Source organism: Macadamia integrifolia, unplaced genomic scaffold (genome assembly GCF_013358625.1).
Source record: "Macadamia integrifolia cultivar HAES 741 unplaced genomic scaffold, SCU_Mint_v3 scaffold155, whole genome shotgun sequence".
NCBI lineage: Eukaryota > Viridiplantae > Streptophyta > Magnoliopsida > Proteales > Proteaceae > Macadamia > Macadamia integrifolia.
Window position 1 is genome coordinate 410,240 of NW_024868256.1, and position 27,245 is coordinate 437,484.

The 27,245-nt window shown below is 37.4% G+C and overlaps 1 protein-coding gene across 5 annotated transcripts; it reads right to left on the minus strand.

Annotated features, from left to right (window-relative positions):
* Positions 1–1,146: 1,146 nt before the first annotated feature.
* On the minus strand, positions 1,147–26,503 carry LOC122064183 (zinc finger BED domain-containing protein RICESLEEPER 1-like). 5 transcript variants are annotated; one of them, XM_042627895.1, is made up of 6 exons: positions 26,333–26,503; positions 25,465–25,536; positions 16,397–16,504; positions 1,992–3,960; positions 1,828–1,892; positions 1,147–1,708 (listed from the first exon to the last, which is right to left on the minus strand). In XM_042627895.1, exons 3-5 carry the CDS (start codon positions 16,433–16,435, stop codon positions 1,837–1,839), a joined length of 2,064 nt encoding a protein of 687 aa, XP_042483829.1. In that variant the 5' UTR covers positions 16,436–16,504; positions 25,465–25,536; positions 26,333–26,503; the 3' UTR covers positions 1,147–1,708; positions 1,828–1,836. The 5 variants fall into 5 exon arrangements, with proteins under 5 accessions (XP_042483829.1, XP_042483830.1, XP_042483827.1 ...); XM_042627896.1 differs by having other exon boundaries at positions 25,465–25,539; XM_042627893.1 differs by lacking the exon at positions 25,465–25,536.
* Between the last annotated feature and the right edge of the window lie 742 nt (positions 26,504–27,245).

Consider the following 27,245-nt stretch of genomic DNA (forward strand, 5'->3'; position numbering starts at 1 on the left):
ATCAAATAAACACAAGTAAGATGAAGAATTTAATACGATTTGCAAAAATGCCCACATCCACCTAAGAGAACTTGATATTGAGATTTTTCACTAAATAAGAAAAATTCTTTACACCACTATTCACCTCACAAAAGTGATCTCCCTTATGTCGAGGGTTTTCCCATGAAATATTATACAAGAAACCATGTACGTATAATGGACCCTAAACCTAACCCAAACATTTACAAATCCAATAATAATTAGGTGGAATTGTATAATTCAAGAGACACATCCAACCCCAACATTAATGTCTGAAAGAGAGAGAGAGAGAGAGACTTACGGATAGTTAATTCTATGCCTATCCTTATTCCAAGGTCCGTTAATGGTAGCTTTTGGGAGAGCTATGGATGGTATTTGCCATTTTAGGTGGGCAAGGCAGTAAGTGGTAGAATCATAACTTTTGAGAGAGAGAGAGAGAGAGTGAGCAAGAATGTCACATTGTGTCTTCTGTGTTGCTCTTCCTTCCACAGGTCTGAAACTGGCAAGATACTTGCTCCTCCATTTTTTTTCTCCTCGCAACAAGGGACTTGATCACACAAAGTAAGTTATGGATAGACAGATTCTACTCTAGTCTTTATCATATTTTCATGTTCTTCTAAAGTTGCAACAGAGCCTATGTTAGATTTAAAGGAAAGCATATGCCAAAATGTTGTAATTAGAAACACTTAGTGTTGGACGTTGACTGGTTCAATAACCAATTCTCACTTTGAACATGCTCTGGTCGACGTTTAATCATCGATAAATAACAGCGTCGAGAAAATAGACAACTGACGTTGGAAAAAACTTATTTGACACTGGTGAGGGAATTTCTCCAGCAGGAAGCCAAAAAAGAAAATGTGACTAATCCAGACCATGTCCTCTCTATCCGGTCAGAAATAGCCACACCACCTTTCCACGTGAGAATAAGTGGACACAATTTTGCTGCAACCCGGGCAACAGGAATGTAATACATTTAACAGATCTTGTGTAGCATCGCCTTTGTGTTACAATATTTGGGGTGCCTCTAAATCATATAACTTGTAGAAATCATAAGGAAACCACATAATACCATGACAGAATCCATGCGTGAAATGTCTGAGCAAATACACTCAGAAGGGACAGAAGAAATAAACAAAGTGACAATCACCCCATGTTGCTATTTAAGAACAAATGGTTAAGCCATGTATTGTTACTGAGTCTGCTAGTCTACTAGCCATATTGTAAACACACTTTGATGTTCTCTATTAATATATACATGAAACACCTGAACAAAAATAAATAAAACAAATGGTTAAACCAGGGAAATGCACCACAGGCTAGTAAAATACAGGGTGGAATCCTCGATCAGAGATGAAAGAGGTCCACTAACAAGCTCTTTTCACTCTGAACTTAAGAACCCAGATAACTAGCCATGAAACCCGTCTAACCGGATCCGGAGTTCGAGACCATTGAAAGACGAAATGATGGCAACTAAAATACCAGACACAGATCATTAAATTTCCCTAAAGCAAGATAAAGACCCCCTCAAATCATTTTAAGTCGACAATGGTACATCTCACAGTGCATAGAAAGGTTAACATATCTTTCCCAAATAGCATTTAATCTCCAAAGATGGTAGAAATGTCATGAAGGATGAGAAGAAAAAAGTGTCCAGATACAATATAGGCACCGACATAATGATCCATGAGCCTTGCAGAAAACAATTCATGCGTTAATTCAATTGCAAATTGAAAGGATAAACAAGTAAACTGATATAGACAAGGAATGAAAAATTAGCTAGCATAAATAGAACCAGTTGAATTTACCATGATGCACAGACTAAGTTGTGTCAAGGCACAAGGACAAAATAGCATGGCTCGAGGATGGCTGCGTTTCTGTTTACAGGTATGAATCCATTGAAGAAAGTAAGGAAAATTGAAAATAAGAACAGAACTATTAAAATAAAATAAATTAAAATTAAGGAACCAAGTAACCTTCTAGTTCAGTTCGTAACCAGTCTTGTGTGCATATCAAGGCCTGCAGAATGTCGGGACTTAGAGAACTCCGGTAAGGATCAAGTATCCTGCCACCAGCATTGAATGTCGATCCTAACGGAACAGTCGCCATTGGAATCCCAAGAACATCACGAGCCATCATGGATAAGATAGGATACCTTGGTGTATGAACTTTCCACCAATTCAATATGCTAAAATCCACATTACGAGGGAAGACAGGTTCCTCCAAATATTTATCCAAATCTGACTTAACACGTTGCGTATTGGAAGTTTCATGAAGGAACTTGTCAAAACCACTAAGTCTGTCATTGCTAGCAGAAGGTAATCCAGTACCACTGTATCCACTATTGGCCCGACCTTCCCAAGCCAAACCATGCTCGAAATTAGTCAATGTTGAACATATTGCATAGTCATTGAAAAGCTCCTTAATATTATCAGACACAACCTTTATGCGATCTGCAGCAGCACTACCATATATCTGTGGGTAGTAATACTCCACCAACTTCATCTTGAATCGAGGATCCAAAATGGCTGCCATTGCTAAAGCCAAACTGCAAGTGTTCCAGTATTTATCAAATTTGCTTTTCATCTTCAGTGCCATACCACTAATGAATGTATCTGCACTTTTGCACCACTCAATCAATTGCAAGTGAACATCACAAATCTCAGGAAAATAAAGATTTGCAGTAGGATGTTTAATGCTCGAGAAGTTATTGGTAACTTCAAAGAAAAGCTTCAAATAGTTAGTAATGGCACTTGCCCTTCCCCACTCTAGATCAGATGGTGCTAGCTTGTAAGCAGGGTCATGTTCACGCAAAAGAGAAAATACATCCTTGTATTCCAAGGCAACTTCAAGCATAAGATATGTTGAAATCCATCTCATTGGAGAATCAATACATAAGCTCTTCTGACTATAAACCCGAATTTGTTGAGCAATTTCGTTGAACTTTTCTTGCCTTGCTTGTGAGCTTTTAACATACCTAATACTTTCCCGAATTTTCTCTGTCACATCACGTAGTGCATCCAATGCATCTTGAACAATAAGATTGAGAATATGTGCAGCACAGCGAACATCAAACAATTGACCATTACTCAAAAGCAACTTATTCTGAGTGAGCCGGTCCCTAATTCTAAAAACAAAATTATCATTGGTGGAACAGTCATCCAGTGTCAAGGCAATCAGTTTACGATCAATATCCCAATCCATCAAACATGTCATAAGAACTTCTGAAAGTATGTCTTCAGTATGAGAGGGATCAACCATTACAAAATTGAGAATCCTTTTCTGCATTTGCCAATTCCCATCAATGTAGTGTGCTGTCAAGCACAAGTATCCACCACTTTCACACGAAACCCACATATCAGCAATGAGGCTAATTCTACCATGCAATTTATCCAATACTTCATACATTTTCTGCTTCTCCTTTCCATAAATTGCCATACAATCAGCCTCAACCGTAGAGCAATTCATTAGGTTAAACAATGGCTGGAGATTCTTAACAAACATTTTGAATCCAATGTGCTCAACCATGGCCAAAGGATAGCCATGTAAGATTATCATTTGTACAAGATCAAGTCGACTCCTCTCTGGATCAAACTTATAATTTTCGAGGCTAAATGTCTCACCCTTTTTCTGTTCCTGATCAAACTTAAAGTTTCCAAGGTCAAGGGTTCCATCTTTCTTCTTCTCTCTAACTACTAGTAGCTGAGTTATATCATGATTAGTCCTTTTCCTACACCTTTTTAAATGATTTCTTAAATGCGACGTACCACTGGTACTTGATCCACTGAGTTTCTTTTTGCAATGTTTACAAACAGCCACACAAACATCACCCTTTTTTACCCTTTCAAAGTCGTTCCACACAACAGAAGTCAATCTCTTGTTCGGTTTTACAACAGTTGTCGGACTTGATATTTCCATCTCATGGACTTGATCTTTTGCTGCAGCCTATGCATCCGTGAAACAGGAATACAAGGTGTAAAAAAGTTGCTCTTATAAAGTAACAAAGACAAAAAATATAGAACCAAAATGAACACCAGAACCCTTACAAAGACCTACAAATTTTTTTAAGGCAAGAAACTCCTATAAATTGAAGCATCACATGATAAGAGATATATAAAAATACCTGAATTTGTGGTGCGACCGATTGGGAATCCACCCAACCAAACAAAACACCTCAGAAACTCTCCAAATTATTTTAGGACTAAGCTGTCCATATCGAAACACATATAACTTATGGTATTATATAGTTAATTCAGTTATCTGTCAACAAACCCAATATCATGCTAATTAGATGTGACCTGAGAACATTATGATCTAATTGCAGACAGAAAGATCATGACTGCAACCTTCTTCGATTTTGAAGAAGTTTCCTTAATCTATTCAAGTTATTTCGACTTCTTCCTAAGTTATTTTTGCTCAACGTAGAAATAGATTTTGGTCAGATAGACAGCCATACCAGACTAGTGAGGACATTGGTAACATCCAGATCAAGGTCAGTAAATCAGCCCTGACCTGTGAACTGCTAGAAATTAAGATTTCAGTTGAATGTATGAATTTAACATAAACGAAAATGTAATGCAAAAAATTTCAAGGTTATTAGAAAATAAAACGATAGATATATTGACAACCAGGGGGAGAAAAATAAAAAGATAGATAAGTGATCAGCAAACTTAAATAATTTGGGGTGTTAAAGTAGAAACTTGTCCATGGCTTCAATGTAAAAAAGGTGTTTATCCTATATAATTGGCATAAGGTCACCAACTCTACCCATAAGACAAGATGGTTAGGGGAGTTGTTCTGCAACATTCGAAGGATAGGGTATCTCATCATGCCACCTCTTGTATACAATGAGCATGCGATGATCTTTTTTCTTCTTTGCCACAATTGCATGGTAATGGACCGCGGTTGCTTGACTGATACCTCTAAGTTTGGCCATCTTGTATTAGTTCTCTCACCTTCCAAATAATTAACAAAGTGAAAATCAACAGTTCAGAGTTGAATGGAATAGAAAAAGAAATAATCCTTGTTTAACAGAGGAGGGACAATGTGCCCATAAATGGAACAAGTTAACTACCAATATTGAGTTTACAACTGAAGCCAATGAAGCCCAAAGGCTTTCAAACACTCGATAACTCACCTTCCACAGCTCAACAATGATCTTCTCATCTTCTTGTAGTACCCAATCCAAACAAAATAGAATAACAAGAATAACTCACCCTTCTACTTCTTGTAGTACCCATCCCAAGCTTAGCAAATATTATAAATAAAAATTTGGCGATGTAGGAAACCACGATCCCTCTTTCACTCGCTTGAATACAGACAATGGGCACCTTGTTCAAGTGGGCAGTTTGCTTGTTAGTAGAACACTCCAAACCGACTCAAATCTCTCTAATTCCACTACTTACTCATGCATAGCCACCCCAGTTCAAGGGTGGGAATCGGTTGGTTCGATCCGATCAATAACAGTTGGGTGGACTGATTTCTCATCACTTACGGGTGACAATCGATTAGCTCGGTCTGATTTCTTCCATAATAATAAACTAAATAAAACCTCTCGTTTCTGTATTCTCTTCACTTACGGGTGTCAATTTGTTAATTTAGTCCAATTGGGCAGGCATAACCAGTATTGGTCTGATATTAGGCCAAACAGAAACAAAATCTAATCCACAAGTATGGTTTGATTTTGTATTTTGTCGGGTTTTTTCTTAGAGTTTCATTATCGGTTTATTACATTTGGGCTTAGCCAATGATTGATAGATCTCGATATCGGCCGAGGCCGATCCCCGATCTGTACCAATCCACTACTAAGGTATAAGGGTAAAATCGTCCAAAATATCTTCTTCTTTTTTTGTTATTTCACTTCTATTTCTCGTTAATTGCATTCGAACTATTCTTTGAGTATAGACTCTTGTCAATTGGCTACTATCTTGATCCTTTCAAATATGGTACTACATTAAGAGATATCAGAGGTATGACAGAGAATATATGAAGGACCCCAAACCCACCTGATCCTATGGCTAGGGTGTTGGAGATGTTACAACAGATCGCTTTTCTTTTTGGTAGAAATATTACAGCATATCACTACAGGACACAGAAGAATGAATGAAAGGTTGCTAGCAATAGAGAATCAAAGCCCCAGGTCTACACAAGACAATTATACATCTTTTGCAGCTTTTGAAAAGAATAAGAAGTTTGTCAAAAGGAATGCATGCATTCTGGTGACTTGGTTGGGGAACTTCACTATTGGTAATGTAGTACTATATTTGAAAAGATTAAATAGTAGCCAGCTAACAAGGATTTATACTCAAAGAATAGTTCAGATGCAATGAACGAGAACTAAAAGTGAAATAAAGGAGCAACTATGGGGGAGAAACAAAACAGTAATTTCCAGCCCAAATGAACTGCCCCTACAATGGACTGCCCACTTGAATCAAAATTCCCATAACCTATATTCAAGCGGCTAAAAGGAGTAGTGTGGTTCCCTACACCGCCAATTTTTTTCAATTATATATCTGATAAGCTTGAGATGGGTACAACAAGAAGCAAAAGGGTGAGTTATTCTTGTTATTATATCTTGTTTGGGCTAGGTACCACGAGAAGACAAGAAGAAGATCAACGTTGAGCTGTGAAAGGGCGAGTTATCGAGTGTATGGATTCCTTTTTGGGGTTCGTTCGCTATAGCTGTAAACTTCACATTTGGAATTAACTTGTTCCATTTATAAGCACGTTGTCCCTCCTCTGTTAAACTAGGATCATTGTGTTTTCTATTCCATTCAATAGGATTTACTCTGAAATGTCTATTTTAACTTGTCACATGTTTTGAAGGTGACGGAACTAATACAAGATGGCCAAACTTAGAGCCATCAGTAAGGCAAATGTGGTCTATCACTTTGCAATCTTGACAAAGAAGGAAAAAAATACTCACATACTGATGTAGGAGGTGACTAGGTGACTAGGTGACTAGGTGACTAGGTTTCCTACAAGATTAACTAACTAGGTAGGGTAAACTCAAGGGACTTGGGTTAGACTGGATAAAGGAAGCTCAGCAAACAAGATTAACATGCAAAATAAAGTGAGACCAATGAACAAAGTAACAGAGAGCAATAATGATCTATGAAGAAAAACACATGAACTCACTCAAGTGTCAAGGGGGAACATGGAGTAGGGAACATAGCAGCAAGCAAAATTAGGTTATGACACTAGTCTATTAAGCACCAAAGATAGATAAAAATACCATGTTATATGCTCCAAAATCAGTCATACTTGTAATAAGAAATTCAGTAGTATCTAAAGTAAAACAGTGGTGCAAATAATGGTCAAACAATGGGCTGAAAGGGGAGGGTTTTAATGGAAGATGATGGAGTAAATAATGAGGGGACAATGGGGAATGGGAAAATTCAGTCTCTACTCACCTATTGCCCAAATCTGAGAATAAAAGAAAGCAACCCAGATTTTTTAAGATGATGTCCAGCAACAGTCCGATTATTGAAAAGGAGATCAGCAATAGCCTAGGTGGGTGTCTTTCCAAGGAGCATGGCCTTCAGTTGTTGCAAGCAGCAGTTACAATGGTGTAGCAGCAGTTGAGGTAAAACAGCAACAGTCCATTGGAGCTTATACGACTGAAATAATTCTCAATGTGTTGTGACTAATGGCTACAGCAATATATAGCAGTACTGAGAGTGACAGAGAGTGATAGAGAGAGACGAGATGAGGGAATAGCGAGAAAGAGGAGAGAAAGAGGAGGGAACCGAGAGAGAAAGAGATCGAGAAAAGGGGGGGAATAGTTAGAGGCAAGAGAGAGGGGAGACGTGAGAGAGGTGCAACATCTTTGCTTTTTTTTTTTCCTTTCAAAATTCATTGACCTCCATCGTGGCCAATGGCTTTACATAAGTAGTGAACTAGTTGCTAAAAAAAAAGGAAGGTAAATCCTAGGGAATAATCTCAGAATAAAGAAGTTTCTAAAAAAAAAATAAGAACTAAAGTAGTTTCCTACGTAATTCAAAGTCTAACTAAACTAGATATTAGGAAATAAAAATTACTAAGTTTACCAACAGTGAGGTCCACAAGATCTGGACAAAATTTGGAAAGAGAGAGGGACTCGATCCAGCGCTGGAAAGGCTAGATCGAGCCTCCCTTTCATCCTGTTTTTTCTTCTTCTTCTTTCTTCTTCTCCCTTCTTCTAATCCTCCAACCACAAAGAAGGTTGGGTCTTCTTCTTTCTTCGGCTGTACACCTTGATGTCCCCATCACATACTCACTACCAAATACAAAAGCTAGTGTGATGGGATACCCTATCCTTCGAATGCAGCAGAACAACTCTCTAACCATCTCGTCTTTTGGGTAGAATCTAATGTATAACTAGAAACACAAGTGATCTTAATCCCAGGCAAGATCTGAAATTCTGGCTAAATATAGAAGATGTCCTCCAATTAGCTTGGTTTTAGCTCTCAAACACTCTCAAAAAAAAAATAATAATAATAAATAAAATAAAAAATAAAAAAAGAAAGAGAATTCGATGGAGCGTTGAGAAGGGAGAAGAAGAACTAGTGAATGGGCACCTCACCCAACTGCATCCCACAACACAACAGCATAAGCCATCTTTTTTTTCATTAATAAATTCGTGTTCAATGTTGTAGCCCATTATAAACTTGTATAAAAGACTCAAAACTGACTCAAACACTAAAAAGGAAAAGCCTAACTCAATCCTTAACTGATTAGGAAACCTAAACTGACTAGGAAACTAAAATAACAAAGGAAATAGACTCAAAACATGACTCTGACTAAACTAATGAATTAAATCCCGTTTTTCTACTTTCTACCCATATTTTAGGCCCATTAAAATGGCCCATTATAAAAAATAAAAAAAAACCCATAGGATCAAAGGGCCAACACATATATAACCCAACCCAAGGCTTATTTGCAATAAAATAACCCCATTAAGTGACTTATCTACATCAGAGTCGGTGACTCTCTGCAAAATCTTATCATCACATGGTGATGAGGATATTGAAACCGTTAACGAAGAAGAAACGAAGAAGAAAGATATGCCAAGTTCAAGGGTCTATGGCCAATAAAAACACAGAAAGACTAGTGGATGAATGGCCAAAGAAATTTATTTAATTTTATATAGTGTTTTTCTATTTTTCATTGATGAACTATGTTATCATATATAGATTATCCTATAATGTACTTCCAATGAGTGAGCTATACAGTTGCATTCACATTTTATTATGTTTACAGTTGTATTTTTCTGTTCAGTTAATAGATAGGTTATTTCTATCAAAGACTAATGCTACAAACCACCAACGCAAGACTGTTGTATCTGTTTCATGTGCTACACAACCGGTCAATCATATGGTATTATTTAATTGGGTGGAGAAGACTTAAGCATGTACCATCATAGATGCTCCTTAATCTTTAACCATTCAGGTTGTCAATGTAGTATTGTTTACTTCTAGGTTCCAATGGTGAAAAGATGAGTCAAGTATACCTTTTTGGCCATTCATTTTTTTTTTTTACCTATCTAATCATACGTTGATACAACCCTGTTTTAACAATTTCCAGATGTTGATTTAAGATTAAGCATCTCACAGTTGGTGGGATGGCATTGAAGCTCACAATTTGGGATACAGGTAATAAATGGAAGTGATTAGTCTTCCCCAGTCTTGTCTGAATTTCAATGGATGACCTTATGCCAATTATATAGGATAATCACCCTTTTTACATCGAAGCAGTAGACTGCTTTAACACACAAAAATCATATTGTTTGTTGATCATTTATCTATCTTTTTATTTTTCTCCCCTTGGTTGTCAATATATATTTCATTTTATTTTCCAATAACCTTGAAATTGTTTTCATTACATTTGCTTTGATGTTAAATTCATACATTCAACTACAATCTTAATTTATACTTCAGGTCTGATTTACTGACTCTTGATCAGGCTTTGAAAATATCCTTACTAGTCCAGTATGACTGTCTATCCGATCAAAATCTATTTCTCCGGTGAGGATTTTGCACATGCTTCTCTCATGAATCGATCAAATTGGTTGAGCTGTTCTGTTTTTACTTCTTTCAATGCCCTTCATTTTCCTGTAAGATCCTCTCACCTTATACAAAATTATTACTGTTTACTTCTGATTACAAGTAAATTCTCAAGGTGTAGAATGTCGGAAGATATGTTCTGATCTTCCTGATTATGTAGTTTCTGAACTGCTGTGGTACTGAACCACTCATTTTCTTATCTTTCAGATGCTATATTCATTCTTATGTTAACAACCGAACAGTTTCTTGTATATTTGTTTGAATTGTGTCCTTCTACAGCAATCGCTAGGTTCAGTTATGGGCCCCACTTGGACAGCTTGCATGGTGGATTAAGGAAGATCTTTTGGAATTTCTTTTTCTAATTTGTAAAGAGGAAGGAATCTAGTCACCATTTGGCAGCCTGCTATATGCCACACATGTACTTTCTATTTCAGGGTTCTCTCTCTTGTAATTGCAATCTATTAATAAAAGAAAGGGGACTATCCCCATGAATTTTGATGTTGAAAAAGAATGGCTTTGCACTGGTTTTCTGTGTGATGCAGTTCTTCTGAGAGACTATAGTGAGAGGCCATAGGTGAGAGACCCTGGACTGAGATAGTCCCCTAGTTCCCCTTCCCTATCCCCTTCTTCTATTTCTTCCCTTCGATTCCCTGTTTCTATTCTGTTGTTTCTACAATCTAAAGACATCACAGGATCCCTCAAAGATTATGACTACAACCAGAGATTACTGTTGGATATCACAAGTTTACGCTGAGTTGTTACTTCAAGCTCTGATACGGAAAGTCAAGATTACAACCTGCGGCCCCTATCATCTGGAGTTTTCTGCTGAAATCTTCAAACCCCCAGACCTGAAGATTTATTCACCTGATGCAGGCCCTGTTTTAGTATTGCAACCACCTTCTAGAAGCCTCGCTTTGACAGTAGTATAAGCCTGATCCAAAGGCTGGATTGGCTCCTACCAGTGAAAAGTTTTTTTTTTCGCTTCGATCCTAGGCTACTGTAGGTTAGTTAGTGTTGATCCCTTTTCAACCTAGCCTTCCTACATTAGGCAGGAGCCTCATGCACCAGGTAAGCCATTTCTTTTATTTGAGTAGAGTTTTTATTAGGAATTGGAAATTTTCTTGAAGTTTCCAGAGTGTGAATACATATTCCAAAACAAGCAAATTAGAGCAAATGATGGGTTGACCAACCACCCCTACAATGCCTACAAAGAGAGAATCCACCAACTGGTTACACAGGAGAAGCCAAATTTTTTCTTTAGCTTCTTCAAGTTTTAGAGCCTTCAAACCTTCGGTGGAACCAGTCACATCATTAATCCCATTAATCCCTAAAGCATCTAAAATACACAGTGGCAAGTAAAGCCCAGAGCTTTTTCTCAGGTGTAAAATGTGCATTTCGAAGATTTTGATCATAAACCTCCCTCATAGAATTTACAGCGGGATAAGGAATTGACTGACAAATTTTATTTTTTTTTTTCCAACAAAAACATAAAATCACTGCTAACTTGTGAGTTCATTCCCATTCAACAGAGTTTCGACATGTTTATTCTTTTAGCTATATTACCTGTCTCCATCAAAGCCATTCTTTTTCCTGTTTTTAAACAGACCATTAACATTCCCAAGCATTTGCTACTATGTTAAAGAAATAGTCATGGTTCTTTGCCAAAGGATTGGCTGGCTCATGTACCATAACATCTTTGTCTTGAAAAAATATATCAACTCCAGAACTGAAGCAAAAATTTCTAAGGGTAACAAACCCAATACATTTTACATGTAGGGTTATCACCATCTTTAAGAAGGGGACATGGAGCCAATATTTCACTTAAATTAGAAGCAAGCGTGATGCAATTTGAATAGAACAATCCGCAGCGATGGGCTAAGTTAAGAGAATGGGAAAAGAGGGTTGCAATCTGATGGCTAGATATGGAAGAAACCTGATCTCAGATATGAGTATATAACAGTCGGAAGTTTAGAGGATAAATACCAGATTCAACCACTATTTTCGCAGGATAAAACCAGAAACAAGATAATATAGATAACTGAGATAGATAAGGTGGATTGAATAGAGAGAAAAAGGTGGTCAAAGGTGGATGGAGAGATATAAATTAGGAAAATATGGAGAGCTCAATTGATAGAGAAAATACAGGGTCTAAAATCAGAAATTGATAAAAAATCGAAGGGGAGAAAGAGGTTTGATTGTGCAACCAGGCATGATATATAAGGAGGAATGTTTGGCAGTTAAGAAGTGTCATACAAAGAAGCTATGTGTTGCCGAGATGAGGATATTAAGATGGATGTGCAGCAAAACCAGGAAGGATAAAGTAAGGAATGAGTACTTTAGAGCTGATTTGGGAGTTGCCCAAATCAACGAGAGGCTCCGTGAAAGTCGTTTGATGTAGTATAACCATGTTCAAAGGAGGCTGAGGACTCCCCAGTAAGGAGTGATTTGACTTGGATAGAAGGAGCTAAAAGAACTTGGGGTAGGACTAAAATGACCAGAACTAGGGGTAGGCCTAAAATGACCATGGGTGAAGAGGTGAGAAATGACACGCATAGTCTCGGTCTTGTCCCAAGTATGACCTTGGATAGAGCCTATTGGATGGCAAAGATCCATGTTGCCGACCCATGTAGCTGAGATTCTCTTGATGATGCGGATCCAGGTTCCAAAAGTCGGAATCGGATCGCTTATGGGCCCACAATTAACAATTAAAACAGTTCTCAAAGAAGTAGAGGCAATTTTGTAATTTCTGGTACAATTTAGGAATCTTTTGAGTGAATTGAGTGATTAGGGTATTAACAGGAATTAAATCTAAAGGGAAGGACCAATTCTGGAAATAAAGAAAGTAGTGGGGTTAAACTGAAATAACAATTGGAAGAGAAGGAGTATTCTGAAATTACCAAAGATAAAGGAAATATTAGAACACAGGTTTAAGAAAGAAGGGGTTTACTGTAAATATAATTAATTAGGGAACTTAAGAATAAAAGAGAATTCATCTTCTACCTTTAGGTCACGTTAGGGTGTAAAAACCCAACGGTAAGGAGAGGCTTCAGATCGATGGCGCTTAGCCAACAGGTCTCGGTTTGGCCTGAGATTTCAGGCGAAGCTTCTCAGGAAAAGGCTCTATTGATCCCACAAGATAAGCACCTGGATTTGCAAGCTGGGAGGCTGCGGGAATGACCAGAAGTAGAACCTGGCGGTAGAACAGAGTCGGTCTCAGTAGCAGGTATGATAACAGATGGTAAAGGGACTTTTCGGCAGCTGAAATCTGATGATTTGTGTCGCCTAGGGGAGGGCTTCCTGCGATCAAATCCTTGGCCCAAACAACTCACATATAAAGGAGCTCGAAACACCTCAGTAGTGCAGCAACTATCACCCAGAACAGGGGCTGGGAAAGAGAACCAGATAGAAGAAGAATGGAAGAAGAAGAAGAACAGTAGGAGAAGAAGAACAGAGGGAAAAGAAAAGACAGTCAGGGGAAGGGGAAGAAGAAAACAGTTCAGAAGAGAGAGAAAGGGAAACCACCCATGGCAGCCATCGTTTCCAATCAAAACATAAATTCTCAAATTCATTCAAATCTAAAACTGAACTTCTCCATCGTTTACATGTCCAATATAAAGGAAGAAAATCAAACAATTAATGGCAACTAACTTAAAATGGAAACTAATCTAAAATTAGAAACTAACTAATTTCAAAGTATTGTTTCTAAAACAAAAGAAAATCAAATCAAAGATTTTTCTTTCCTAAGTCCATCGTGCAACTGCATCACTTGACTTCTTGGGCTGTGCCTCTTTCCTCTTACTCTCATATTTTTCTTTTCTCATCTCTCCCTTCCCCCAATTCTGCGTGGACTTTTTTTTTTTTTTTCAAATTGATCCATGTAGCCGACCCCATTAAGTTGCGATAAGTCTTAGTTTGTTGTGTTGTTGTTATTGATAGGGGGAGAGTGATGCATGGCTGGGTCAACTATCAACCCAACCCACTATAGGATCACCCAATACTGACAACAGTAATTAAAACACCTGTTTAACAACCGGAAAGTAGGAGCCCACCTAAACAGTAGCTATTAGCAAGGCCTGGACAGTGTCGGTAGTCACAGTGCTATATTATCCACTGAAATTAAAACCCAGACATAGGAGAGCCAACAGTAGGCTCTCTACTACAAATGGCAGAACAGAGGCTCTTTTAACTCAGAAAAATATAATGAGGTTACTAAATTAATAACCAACACACTCAGATAGGCAGACCCTTCTAATCGAAGAATCATGGTCTTGGGTGGATATACCCTTCAAAATTCAAGCCAAGGTTGAAGGTTAGATCACAAGATATGAGATGGAACTCCAAAATTGTAAGGCCCAAGTTTAGAAACTCCGCACCTTAGGAGAATCTGGCCATCAGATGACCAAGGGATTTTAATCGAAGGAGGCCTAGCGTGGTGGTAACAACATCAAGCCAAGGTTGAAGGTTAGATCACAAGATATGAGATGGAACTCCAAAATGGTAAGGCCCAAGATTAGAAACTCCGCACCTTAGGAGAATCTGGCCATCAGATGACCAAGGGATTTTAATCGAAGGAGGCCTAGCGTGGTGGTAACAACATACCAAAAGATGACCCACAATTACTGGTTTGATGGGCAGATAATCAGCAATCACAGATGCTACTCCAGAACACGGTACAGAAGGTATTGCAGCCCTGTAGGAAGTCCTCAAAGACAAATTCTGACTGAGAACACATAGAACAATCTTCTAATGTTTAAACAACAGCAATGGAAGTGCAGAACAGTGCTTCCGTACCTCTCAGTGATAGCTTTTGCAGATTTCTACAATAGGAAGTAAAAGGATTCGATGGGGGAAGAAAAGGAAGAAAGGAGAGGGGGAGCTATGAGCAAGGCCTCACACCTATGGCCTTGGTCTGTCACTGACAGACCTAAGGAATCTCTCCTTACACTCTCACACAGCAACATGGCATCAAACCATTTCATTCATTCAAATCTTGTTGAGAACTAAAGGCCCTTACAAATATATAGTGTTTAATGGCAATAACCAAAAAGGAAAGGAGTCACACGCATGGTGTGGGCTGCCCTGTACAGGAAGTAAATAAAAAAAGAAATAACTAGTAACTGAAACCAAAATAATATCTTGTAACTAAAATCTAAATATATAGTAATAACTAAATAGCAACTAACTAAAAACAGCATATAAAGCTAGCCGTCTTTCCCCCAAGCAAAAGCTGTTAAAACAGCCACGAAAGTGGACTAAGGGCTCGTTGGTTGGGCTCGCTCGATGAGCTAACTGAATTTTGTTTTGGTCCTCTCTTCTTCATGCTTCAAACTGCATTAACTCTGTGTGTGTGTGTGTGTGTGTGTGTGTGTGTGAGTGAGAGAGAGAGAGAGAGAAGCAAGAACAAAGGCAGCAAAGCAGTTTGCTACATAAGCCATCTCAATTCCCAAATATTATATTCCAACTCAGTTAGGGAAGTGTACATCAATCTATAGAGAGAGAGAGAGAGAGAGAGAAATCAAACATGCATTTGATTAGGACTCTAGAACCTATATTTCCTAAACTAATTCTGTAACAAACAAACTTGTTACGGACACCTAGAATGGTTAATATAATATTTTAAACTACAAAAAGAAATCCTAACCAATACTAAAAAGAACCCACTAACAGCTAGAACAACCCCAATTAAAAAAAAAAAAAAAAAAAAAAAAAAAAAAAAAACCATTAATTACAAATAATATATACATAGCCCTATAAAATAAAGGGAAAAAGAACTCTGTCCGGGGAGCATGGCCTACTCCAGCACTCCCATGTGAATATCTCTCTCCTTCCCATGTGAAAAGACTTCTCTTCCCCTTGTTTTCAGGAGGAGAGAAATAGAGACAGGGAGCGCTGGCATAGGCCGCACTCCTGGACAAAAAACCATTTCCCTAAAATAAATTCACGTCTATGGTGAATTTAAATCACTCAATCTGGATCTTGGCGTGTCTTGCATTCTTGGGGTGTCTTGCATTAAAAGGTAGATTCTAGGCCTCAAAAATCGAATTCATGTCTTACAAACCAAATGGGTAAGAATCATAACTCAATCAAGATTCAGAATAGAAAACCAACAGGCTTCAGAAATGAAGTAGTAGGCATTTATTTCATTTCTCTTAATAGGGAAAATCTTTTTTTTTTTTTTTTTTTTTTTTTGCCAAGGCGGTGTATCTCAATTAAAGTACATCAGGCGACAGTGCCCTGTATCAATGATCATGATAAGAAGAACCACAAGAAAACCACAAAGCATATGAAGAAGATCAGGAAATCGTTGAAGAAATCAAACTATATTGCCTCAAAGTTACCGGAGATGGGACTATTGCTAGATCAGTTGGAGGAGGCATTGTGGAAGCCACTTCATCTAGGAGAGACTTGCAGAAAAGGTTGTTGCTTGTATCTCCACCAAGATCAGCCTGAGATCAATCACCATCTTAAATAAATCCAATTATGCATAAAAGAATCCATTTGCGTATCCAAACAAAGTTTATAACTTGGAAACACTTAGGAAATGAGAAACATTTTGAGACCTAATAACTGACTAACACCATTTCCACTTTGGTCTCAAACTTATACAATTCTGAAAAAACACTTTAACAAATCTGAAGGATATTTCCCACCAGTCAAAAGTTCAAACAACCCCCAACAGAATTTCCATCTGGGCCTTACCATGATAAAGGTATGAGGCAATGACATTTTAGTAACGCGATGCAACCTTTTACTAGAAAGACCACACATATGATAGGGTGCTGTGCTTTGATGACTACAAGAACTATTATCAATTTAAGAGAACTGCCAATAATGTTGAAATTGCAAATGCATGAAACTACAAATGGAATATATATTTCTTAACACTGATTTATCTTTGTCGAAACAAAAGAGATATTTTGGTTTTGGTCCTGACCAAAATCATGACTTTAAACTCAATACAAACAATGCTAGGGAAGGGGGTAAAGGGAAAACAGAAAATAAAATGAAAGGAAGAAAAACTAAGGAGAAAAAGGATATCTGAACAAAAACTTTCAAAGATTTTAAAAATAAATAAAACCAGGAAAACAGAACACTTTGTCCACTCTAAGCAATTTAACTCCAAACAATCAAGGATGTCCACTAAAGCCTAACTGTCAAAAAACTTCAAAACTGGCCCACCATCCACTTCCCAGTTTACCATCACCAGGTCCCAACTTTTGGACAACACCAACTTTATTTTGACGGATGAAATGATGATCCTGAGGGAATTAGCGCCTTCAGTAATTAGTCTAGTCTGTAGAGACAACTTGGGAGCCAATACTCCTAGTATTCTCAAGGCCAACATTTGCAGTTGCTTCTTTCAAGTTTCAAATATAATGCTCTAGCTTGAATTCCATGGGCTTTAAATTGCATTTCCTTAGGCTCCATTTGTTCCAATGCAAAATATTCCAGGAAAATAATTATTATTTATAAATTCATTTTATATTTTTCTTCCATTGGTATTTTTTTGGTTGGACACGACTAAGAAGCACACTTGGAACATGATTGAGGGAAAGAATCCAGCCACATGATTGGGGGTGGAGTCCTCCATGGATGCCAAGAGTTCCAAATCAAGATACTATTAAATAGTTATCAAGGCGTCTTAAAGGCGGTTTGCCTAGGGCCTAGGTGATTGTCGCCTTATTGCACTGCATGTCGCCTTCTGTTCTAGCACTTATTTATGCCAAATCATTTTAAATATTATATTTAAGATATTATTCATAAATAAGAAAATACCCCCTATAAAATAAAATTCCTAACGGATCAAAAGACAACCCCCTCGTCCGAGGATTAAAAACTAGATTTTTTATTGTAGGGGCGATTTCCAACTTTCAAATGTTAGGGTTTCTCTCAATTTTGAAATTTTCATAAATCTTATCATGGTAAAACATTGCTAAAAAACAAAAGTCCGGTAAAGTAGTCTTTTGTTTTGATGTCCATAAAATTATTTTCATTCAAGCGATTTTAACAGCATTCGCGCACTTTAAAATAAGTTCGACCGAAACATAACTTTATCATTACATCTCATATTTAAGTAATCTTAGACCTATTGGAAAGTTGGTTTTGTGATATACCTAATACAAAAAGTCTCATAAAAATAAAATCATTTCACTAGTCAAACTGATTAGAGAACAAGAACATTTCTCTAAATTTTGATTTTTCGGGACTTAATGTTGATTTTTGATGACTTAATGTGGCTTAATGATTTTTGAGTTTATTCCCTTTGTTGATTTGTTCTTCTGATGAATATTTTGCATTGGTATGATTTTTTAATATTTATTTAACATATAAGTAGAAATGTATAATTTTTAATATGCCATTTGTGCCAAATAAAATGGTTATATAAAAAAAAAACACTAGAACGCTTTGTTTGCCAAGGCAACGCCTTACGGCCGCCAAATCGCCAAGGCAGTTAGGCAGTACCTCTAACACTTTGGTCACCTTGCCACCTTGATAACTATGCTATCACTAGCTTGGGAAAACAACATTATGAACTTTGAAATGGATGTTGTTTACACACCATTTGATTGCATTTCACGGGAAAAAAATTTCCCCCTCCCTAATCTCTATGCATTTTGTTATTGGTTCGCAACAAATGTCATAAGATATTAAAGGAGCAGTATATTGGTAAAAATCTATCTTAAAAAATTTGGCACATGCTTGCTGCTATCCATTGAACCGCTTCCACACACTCGCAGCAAGCACATATACCAACTGCCTGACCTGTGCAATACATCAACTAGCCATGCACCAGACATTGGCTACCATCTTACAGCTCTATCCCTTATGCTACTGCAACCACCTGCTGACTTTACCTTTTTCAATATGCCAAAAAGAATTTTATCAAAAGGCTGCAAAAGACTTCACCAAAGATAATTTCCACCCAGATTCCCTTCTGTATCCAGCATGGAGTTTTTCTGGTCTTCTCACACCTGCCTCCATAGAAGGCAGGATTTTTTCTTGTGATACACTTTTGTATACACATGTACATCAGGTATACCATACAGTCTATTTGGATTTTGCTGAATGAAATGACTTGAGTTATTATATCAAAAACAAAAACAATTTGGATTCCCATTATAGATCATGGAGGGTTTTTGTTTTCCCCCACCTGATCAAACAAGTTCTATCGCATTTCATTCTTAAACCATGGAATATTTATTTGCCCAAACAAAATCTTCCTCTATTAACCAGTTAACCTTGTGTTATAGCAACTCAATATGTAAGGCAAGAAGAGGGCGAAGACATATTGAGCTGGGCAGGGGACTATTACCTGGAACAGGTTGGTGGTTGGAGAAAGTTGTCTTTGTCCAGCGTTCTATGCTGGATATCATAAGAAATAGCACAGCCACCATCGGACTATCCTGGGATATTTTAACAATGAGTAGAGGAAGAAAAAGAGATTTTGATTACAGAACAGAAGGTACGGATGGAGTGGAGCAGGAGTGGAATGACTTTAGGTCTTTATCCCTCGATGTCTCTCTCTCAAAATCATGATTAATAAGGATGACATAAGCGGGGGAAAAACAACGCTTCTTATCCAGTTGGTACTTGGTAGTTGTAGACACCGAATTTTATCACCCCCCGGCAATGATGATAATGTGAAGGATTACATGTTGGACATTTTATACTTGGAGAATTTTCAAACTTAGAGTAGAAAATGACAAATTTTTCCTATAAAATTTCAAGAGAAAATGTTTTCAAAAATTAGAATTTGATGTTGTGGATTATTGTTGTTTGTCTCCTCAAGTCGGACATTACATTTTGATGCGAGAACTATGCGAATCGACGCCCGATTCTCTCTTTCATTATATGATCCAGGTCCCTACTTTATGCATAATTTTGTAAAAGTTCCCGATCGAGACTACAATCGTGTCTTACATCATTGGATAGTGCTCGGACTGAGCTTTCTAACGACATATTACACGTCGAATTCCGACAAACGGTTTGAAAGATATGACCCCCGAAAGTTGACTCCAAAGTTCGGTATCAGATTCCATTCCGAGCAATCAAAGGGTGCCACGTGGCGCCCAAACCCCTTTGTCCAAAAGCAAGCCTTTTGGGACAATTCTCTCTAGTTTTTTAGTCCCACATCGGAAATTTGAGAGAATTGTCCCAAGTCCCAAAGCTATAAGAATAGCCCTTCCCCTCTTCCAAGAGGGGGGAGAAAAATTGAAAAAGGATTTGAGAGAAGGAATATGGTTTTTGCTAATTCCCTCTAAAATCAAACATTCTCCAAGTTTAAAAGTTTAATACATTAATTCTTCCTTGAGCCGGGAGATCTTGTCCGGTTCGGTTCGATTCGGGGCTTAAAGCACAAGGGTTATCTCCCCTTGTTTTTTTATTAAAGCCGGTTTAAGGTATTTTTTTTTCCTCCCAATAGTGATTTATAATTAGTTTAATTAATAAATTAGTTCCTAATTTATTAATCATTGATTTATTTAGATTAATTATGTTTAATTAGTCTCAATTTGGTTAAATACGGTTTATTAGATGTAAATTGATTTATTTCGGTCCAATTAAAGATATTCATGTTTATTCTTTTAGTTTAGTTAAGTTTAATTGTTTTTTTTTTTTTTTTTTTTTTACTTTATTTGGTTTAGTCTTTTTTAAGTTACTTTTTGTTCTTTCAATCTGGACCCTCGGATCAGAATTTTTCATACAACCTAACCCTCCCCTCTTCTTCTTCTTTTCTTTTCTTTTCTTTCTTTCTCCAGCCGAACCTGCAACTAGTTCTTCTTCTTTTCTTCTTCTTCTTCTCTTATTTTCTTTTTTTTCTCCTGCAGCAGCAACCGAACCTCCCTCTCCTCTTCTTCTTTTTCTTCTTCTTTTCTTCTTCTTCTTCTCTTCTTCTCTTTTTCTTCCTAACCAAACCTGCAACTACTCCTTTCTCCCTTCATTTGTTAAATCTGAGTTTCTGATTTATAATCAATCTAGTACTGCTGCCATTCTGTTGGTTGATTATTAATTCATATACTGTAATCGATTTTTTTTTTCTTAGATCTCTACATTCTCATTTCTGTTTTGGTCTGTGAAGTTACTTTTTCCCCCCATCCTAGATCGACTAAGATTACCTTCTATTTGCTGATCTAACCAGTAGATTGATCCCTGATTTTCAGTAGCTGTTCTATTATTGATTTGTTGAACTCGATCCCAGTTCCAACATTGTTTGACCATCTGATTTTGTTTATTTTGATTTCTTTTAAATCTGGATTTTATTCTCTGTGAAAATATCCTTCCCTGCTGCTGAAACCGAATCCGAGCCTGCACCTCCTTCTTTTCTTCTTCTTCTTCTCTTCTTCTCTTTTCCTTCCCTACTGCTGCTCCTGTCCATTTGCACAAAATCCACAGATCTCCCAATATGTTGCAGGAAACCCAACATCGGGTTGCCTGAAGATGTCAATTGTCTCAGTGTGCCACCATTTTCGAGTGCAAAAAAGCAAGTGCCATTGATAGATCCCCAATATGTTGAGAGTTACTGGCTCTCCCTAGTGGAACAATCTCTTTTGAAGCTCCCTCTCTGTCCTGTTATGTGAAGTACTTAATATTTGATTTGTGGAGTTGTATTATATGAGTTTCAAAACACCACTATTAACTTCCCATGTTGTTATTGTCCACAAGGTCTGAACCATTGATCTGCTTGATATTGCTTTTTGTTTAAAGCAGAACAGTAGGGAATGTTTAATCTCATATTGTTTATGAAAGAGAGTAAAGGGAGGTATATATATTTTATAATAGGAAATACAAGAAGAAAAACTCACTATGCTCTCTTTTCTTTGTTGGGTTTGAGATCTGTGGTGATTAGACCGTACTTGAATCTATTTTTCTTTTTGCCAACATCGGATAAGGATCTTTGACATGATTTTCTTTTTTCTGTTTTCTTTTATCTCTTAATAATATATGGGACGTAGTTTAGGGCGTGTTTAGTTTAGGACGGGCGTGGCTGGCCCCTCAAACCGGCTCGTAGCATTAGGTGCGTATTGGGGATTTGGGTTTTCTTACTATCTCCTATCTTTTGTACTCCAACATTCACTTGCATTAGTGTAGTATTAATTTAGATTAATTAAAGTAACTTAGTTAATGTAATTAGTCATTTCAACTGTTGTTTATTTAATTGTGGTTTGTTAATTTAGCTTTTTAAATCATTGCATTTGATTTCTTCATTCAATTCAATTTATTAAACTTGTGTAGTTACCAATCTTTTTCCCTCTAGGGGTTTGTTTATTTTAATCAATCAACTAATTAGTTATTTAATGTAGGATAATTAACTAGATTAATTAGTTAAAAGATTCTCTTCTCATTAGATTAACTAGGGTTTTGAAAAATGTTTAACTCATCTTAGGATTAGCTTAAAGTAGACATAATTAGTCCAATTAGGTTTCATAATTAATTTAATTAAACCTTAGGTTTAGTTTAATCCTCCTACTACTAGATTAGGTAGATTAGAAAAAATGCATTCATTTAATGTAATTAGCCCATTTAACTTTTCTAATTTAATTAGGCCCCATTTAATTTAAAAATATTTTTACCAATTAGATTAAGTAGGATTGCAATAATTTATTTCACAAATTACTAAGGATTAGGATTAACCATTTTAACTGATTCAATTTAGGATTTCATAAATTCATTAATCATCCATCTAGGTTAGGCTCAATTAATCGAATTAGTTTAATTTAGGGTTTCATAAGTTGCTAAACTAATCCTAGGTTTAGGCGTATTTCATTAGCTTAATCTAAGACTCATAATACATTAATTAAATCATTTAGGCTTATTTAATTAGTGTAATCATTTCATTATTTACGTCATAACCTAGCTAGCATAATTTAGACATTTGGTTTAGGGTTTTCACATGTCATGCTTAGATACCTAGTTTAGGGTTTTCAGTGACCTCGATTTAGGACTAGTTAGTAGGGTACAAATAAACTTCGGTCAAACAAAAAGAGACCGGCCTTCGGGTCGGGCAGACTGGGTGCCTAACACCTTCCCAGTCTGTCACTTGACACTTGCCCAGAATCTTGGTGCAAACTAGCCTTATCCATCAGAGTCATTAGTCTCTCTCCCTTGATTGGGGGAGACATTTATGGTCCTAGACCCTTTTCTAGGTGGCGACTCCCTTTTACCCATAGCGTGTATCCCCCCCTTGGCATTTGACGACCAGGGGATACTATCTCATCTCATTAGGGTTGAACCCTAGAGCGTGTGTACACGCGCTACGTGTAGTATCGCGATCCCGTGGCGGGGGCGGAGGTCCATGGTACCTACAGTAGTTACATGAAACCAGGTGGGAAAAGAAAAAACAAGAGATTCTGATTACAGAACAGAAGGTAAGGATGGAGCAGTGGGAGTGGAATGACTTTAGCTCTCTATCCCTCGATGTCTCTCTCTCAAAATCATGATTAATAAGGCTGCTATAAGAAAGGTAAGCAAGGCTTCTAATCCAGGTGGTAGTTACATGAAACCAGGTGAAAGAAGACTCCTACCTTCATCTAAGCCAACTTCTTGTTATACAGTAATCTCCTACCTTCTTCTAAGCTAATTTCTTATCATAAAGTAATCTCTTAAGGGTTCTGACTCCTGGCAGTTTGCAATGTTGCAAACAAGCATTCTCAACCTGCAAGCTCCTTGAAGATTTCTGAGCTCATGTACTGCATCATATCATGCTTACATTAAGATAGGACTGTGCATTTCAATAGAAACAATGGACAGTTAAGTAAGAGGTAGACAACTTAGCTAAACAAGGTTTTAGGCCTAGTCTGCCACTACACCTGTGTTATTTTCATATTTATTTTATTTTTATGTAGTTTCTGTATGATTCTATCCACCTTCTCCTATTTTAAGCTTTCCATTTTTATCTCAGAGACCTGAACTCATTAGAAATGGATGGTTGCAGTTCTGACAACTTCTCCAATGGGGCTCCACATCCCGCATTAAAATATGAAAGAGTCTACTTTGTGCCTTACAGGTACTTGTTCTTCTTGTTTTATCAATTGTTTTTTATGCAGGGGGTAAGGCTGCGTACAACTTGCCCCTCCCAGACCCCGCAGTAGCAGAGGAGCCCCGTGCACTAGGTTGCTCTTTTTTTTTTTTTATCTTCTTACTAGATATTAATAATTAGGGTTTTTTTCCCTCTGAACTCAAGAATAACGGCCGACCACATTCAGTTGGGATAAGGCTGAGTCGAGTTTGAGCTTGTTAAACATATTAATTAGGGTTTTTTTTTTTTTCTTTTTTTTGGGGGGGGGTTTGGGGGATCTGATGCAAGGTTCCATTATGAATCTCAGATTAGTTGTTCCGCTGAACTCAAGAATAATGGCTTTTTCTGTCTGGAATTCAATGATGGACCTTGATTTATCTAGTACTTGGATGTAGTCGTTCTTTGTTGTTTGCATTGGAAGATGAAGGAGATTTGGCGTTGTTTCTCAGAAACATTGATTTTATGTCTGATGGATTGAGTGGATTTCAGGTGGTGGAAAAAAGCACAAGAGTCTTCTCTAGGAATGTGGATGAGCACAGAGAGATTGCACAAGCAGAGAGGGAAGAAGACAAGGTTGAAATGATATTATTACCCTTAAAATGTAATAATCATTTAACATATAATGAGAGTAAATTTGGTATTGTGGAAGTGCTTCCAATGTATTGTAAAGTGCTTTCCAATCGCAATTCTGCTTCTTTTGTGATTCATAAATATTTCTTGTACTTTGTTACCAAACACGCTATTATTCCACAACTTTTCCTCAAGAACAGAACCAAGAAGAAAAAAGAAAAAACTGGCTTAAACCACTCTCATGGAACATCAGTGTAGTCAAACGGCACCAACATGCATGACCCTCATACCAACATTACTGACTGAAAGAAGGAAACAATGGAAAAAAGAAAAGATCAAATATGAAATAATGGGTGATTCAAAAGAGGGTTGCAGGAATCAGCTAGAACAGGGATTGAGCTCAATCAATTCCAATTTGAATCGACCAATTCAACCGATTTGACTAATCCTTGAACCATGCTCACAATAGAAGTAGAACCAAAAAAATAAAAAATAAAACATGGAGATGCTTCATAGGCCAACATTCCCGATCCTCAAACCACGCAATAATGGGGGACATAACTTAGGTGAGCATGAGAACGGAAGGATGATTCAACTGGCATACCACCAGTAAAACAATGGCTCACGACCCAAAATATATAACTTCTTGTTCTTCCTCAATAAAAGTAAAATACTCAAGGTGTTCAATTAAAGTTATTTACTTCATTATTGCATCAACAGAAAAGCCAAAATTCAAGCACATAATAAATTACAAAACAAGCATCAGCCACACTCCCAATAAAACAAAATCAGAACCACAGCCCTTATTGGTTCATGAATGACCTTCAAATCTTGTTCATGGCAAAGGCCCAATGAACATTGATTCCCACCTCATCCCTTCCCTAGCTAATGCATCTGCTAAGAAACAAAATGCCACTAAAAATCTAGATCATCTCTGATATGATACAACAGTCTCAACTAATACATAAGTAAGGTCATTTTGTCTTACACAAATTACAGACTACAATAAGATCCGAAAATGAATTAATAAAAAACGACCTTAATTAATTAACGATAAGAACATGCCACACTACAACCCGGACCTGACCAAAACAAACAGAAAGCTACTCAGACATTCAAATCTTGAGACATGAACAACGAACCAACAATCGTAACAGATTCCCACCCATGGGTCATGGGTCGGTCCATTCACTCTAGACTACAGTTAAAACTCAGAAAACTGAAAATTTTATAACTGGGTCAGATGCCGACCCAGCTGGGGTTGACGTGGATCAAACCCAATTCCAACTGCAGCCAAACTGAAAATCAAATAAAACGAAAAAGACAGATCCAATCCAAAGGGACCCGCTAATTCAAAACTCCATAATCAGTAATCCATATGAAACGAAACAAGAACAGCATACACAGACAGAAACACAGCGGAAGGAATCCAAACCTAATCTCATCGCAAATGCCAATTCCATCAAACCTCTACGTTCAGATTTATTTTTATAATTCAAACGAAAATTATCAACTAAAACCGTTAGAAACCATGAATTTGCATCTGAGACAAGAATTAAGAATTCGGGTAACAAAAATCCTGCGGTAAGAGAGAGAGTATGCAACGAATTATGAAACGAGACTATAATCTTATAGCGAAAGAAGAAATCAAGAAGATTAAAAAGAAACCGACAGGTGGTTCGTGGCTTACAGGTAAAGCAGAAATTTAACCAAGTAGAGGTGGGTGAAGTTGCAGACGGGGTCTCCTTCCTTCGGTCCTTCTTCACCGAAGTCCGACTGGTTGCCCGATAAGGATTAGGGCTTTTTTTTTCTGGTCTCGGGTCGGTTTGTTAGGTTTGTGAGTTTGTGAGTTTGTGAGCCTTTGTGACAAACCTTAAAGAGATGTGCGTGCGAGATGTGCGCGTACTGATTACTAAGAGACGCGGCACGGAAATCCAACTAAACAGTGGGCCTGGGTCCAGCTACTAGCTTTTCATAAAAATCCAGGATATTTCCCTTCTATGACATGGCAGAAGCGGAGAGGTTTTCCACTCATCATGGATGGGCATGCCAATTGTCAACCCATGGAATCCATGGATTGCAAATGTAACTAGAATATTGGATGGGGCTAAAACTTCACACGTTGGGTTCACCTGATCAATTCTCATAAAGCATCTATGAAATTGCGAGGGCCAATGAGGATGCACATTAGCCTAAGCAAGGGTGGGTGTGTCATTTCTGTAAGGGTCACGTGACTAAGGAACATTCATTCTTCTGAATACAAAAAAATTAGGCATAAAGTCCATATATATCAAAATGGAGAATAAGAAACGTCAAGCAAATTATCATCATTCAATGTTATGACTTTTGATGATCTGGTTGGTTAGGTCTACTATGACTTTTTTTTTTTTTTGTTGGTAAGGAAGAAAACAAAAACTACAAGAGATTATAAATGAGAATAAGAGCATCCTCAAAATTTGGGGAAAAGGTTTTTGTGGGGGAGTGTGGCCCCTACACCCTAACACATAGGGGTAAAATGTTCAGCCATGCCCCTTGTGAAATAGAAATGGCATATGTCATTGTTCCTTGCACATACATAAGAACTGCACTCCCCATAGGAAACA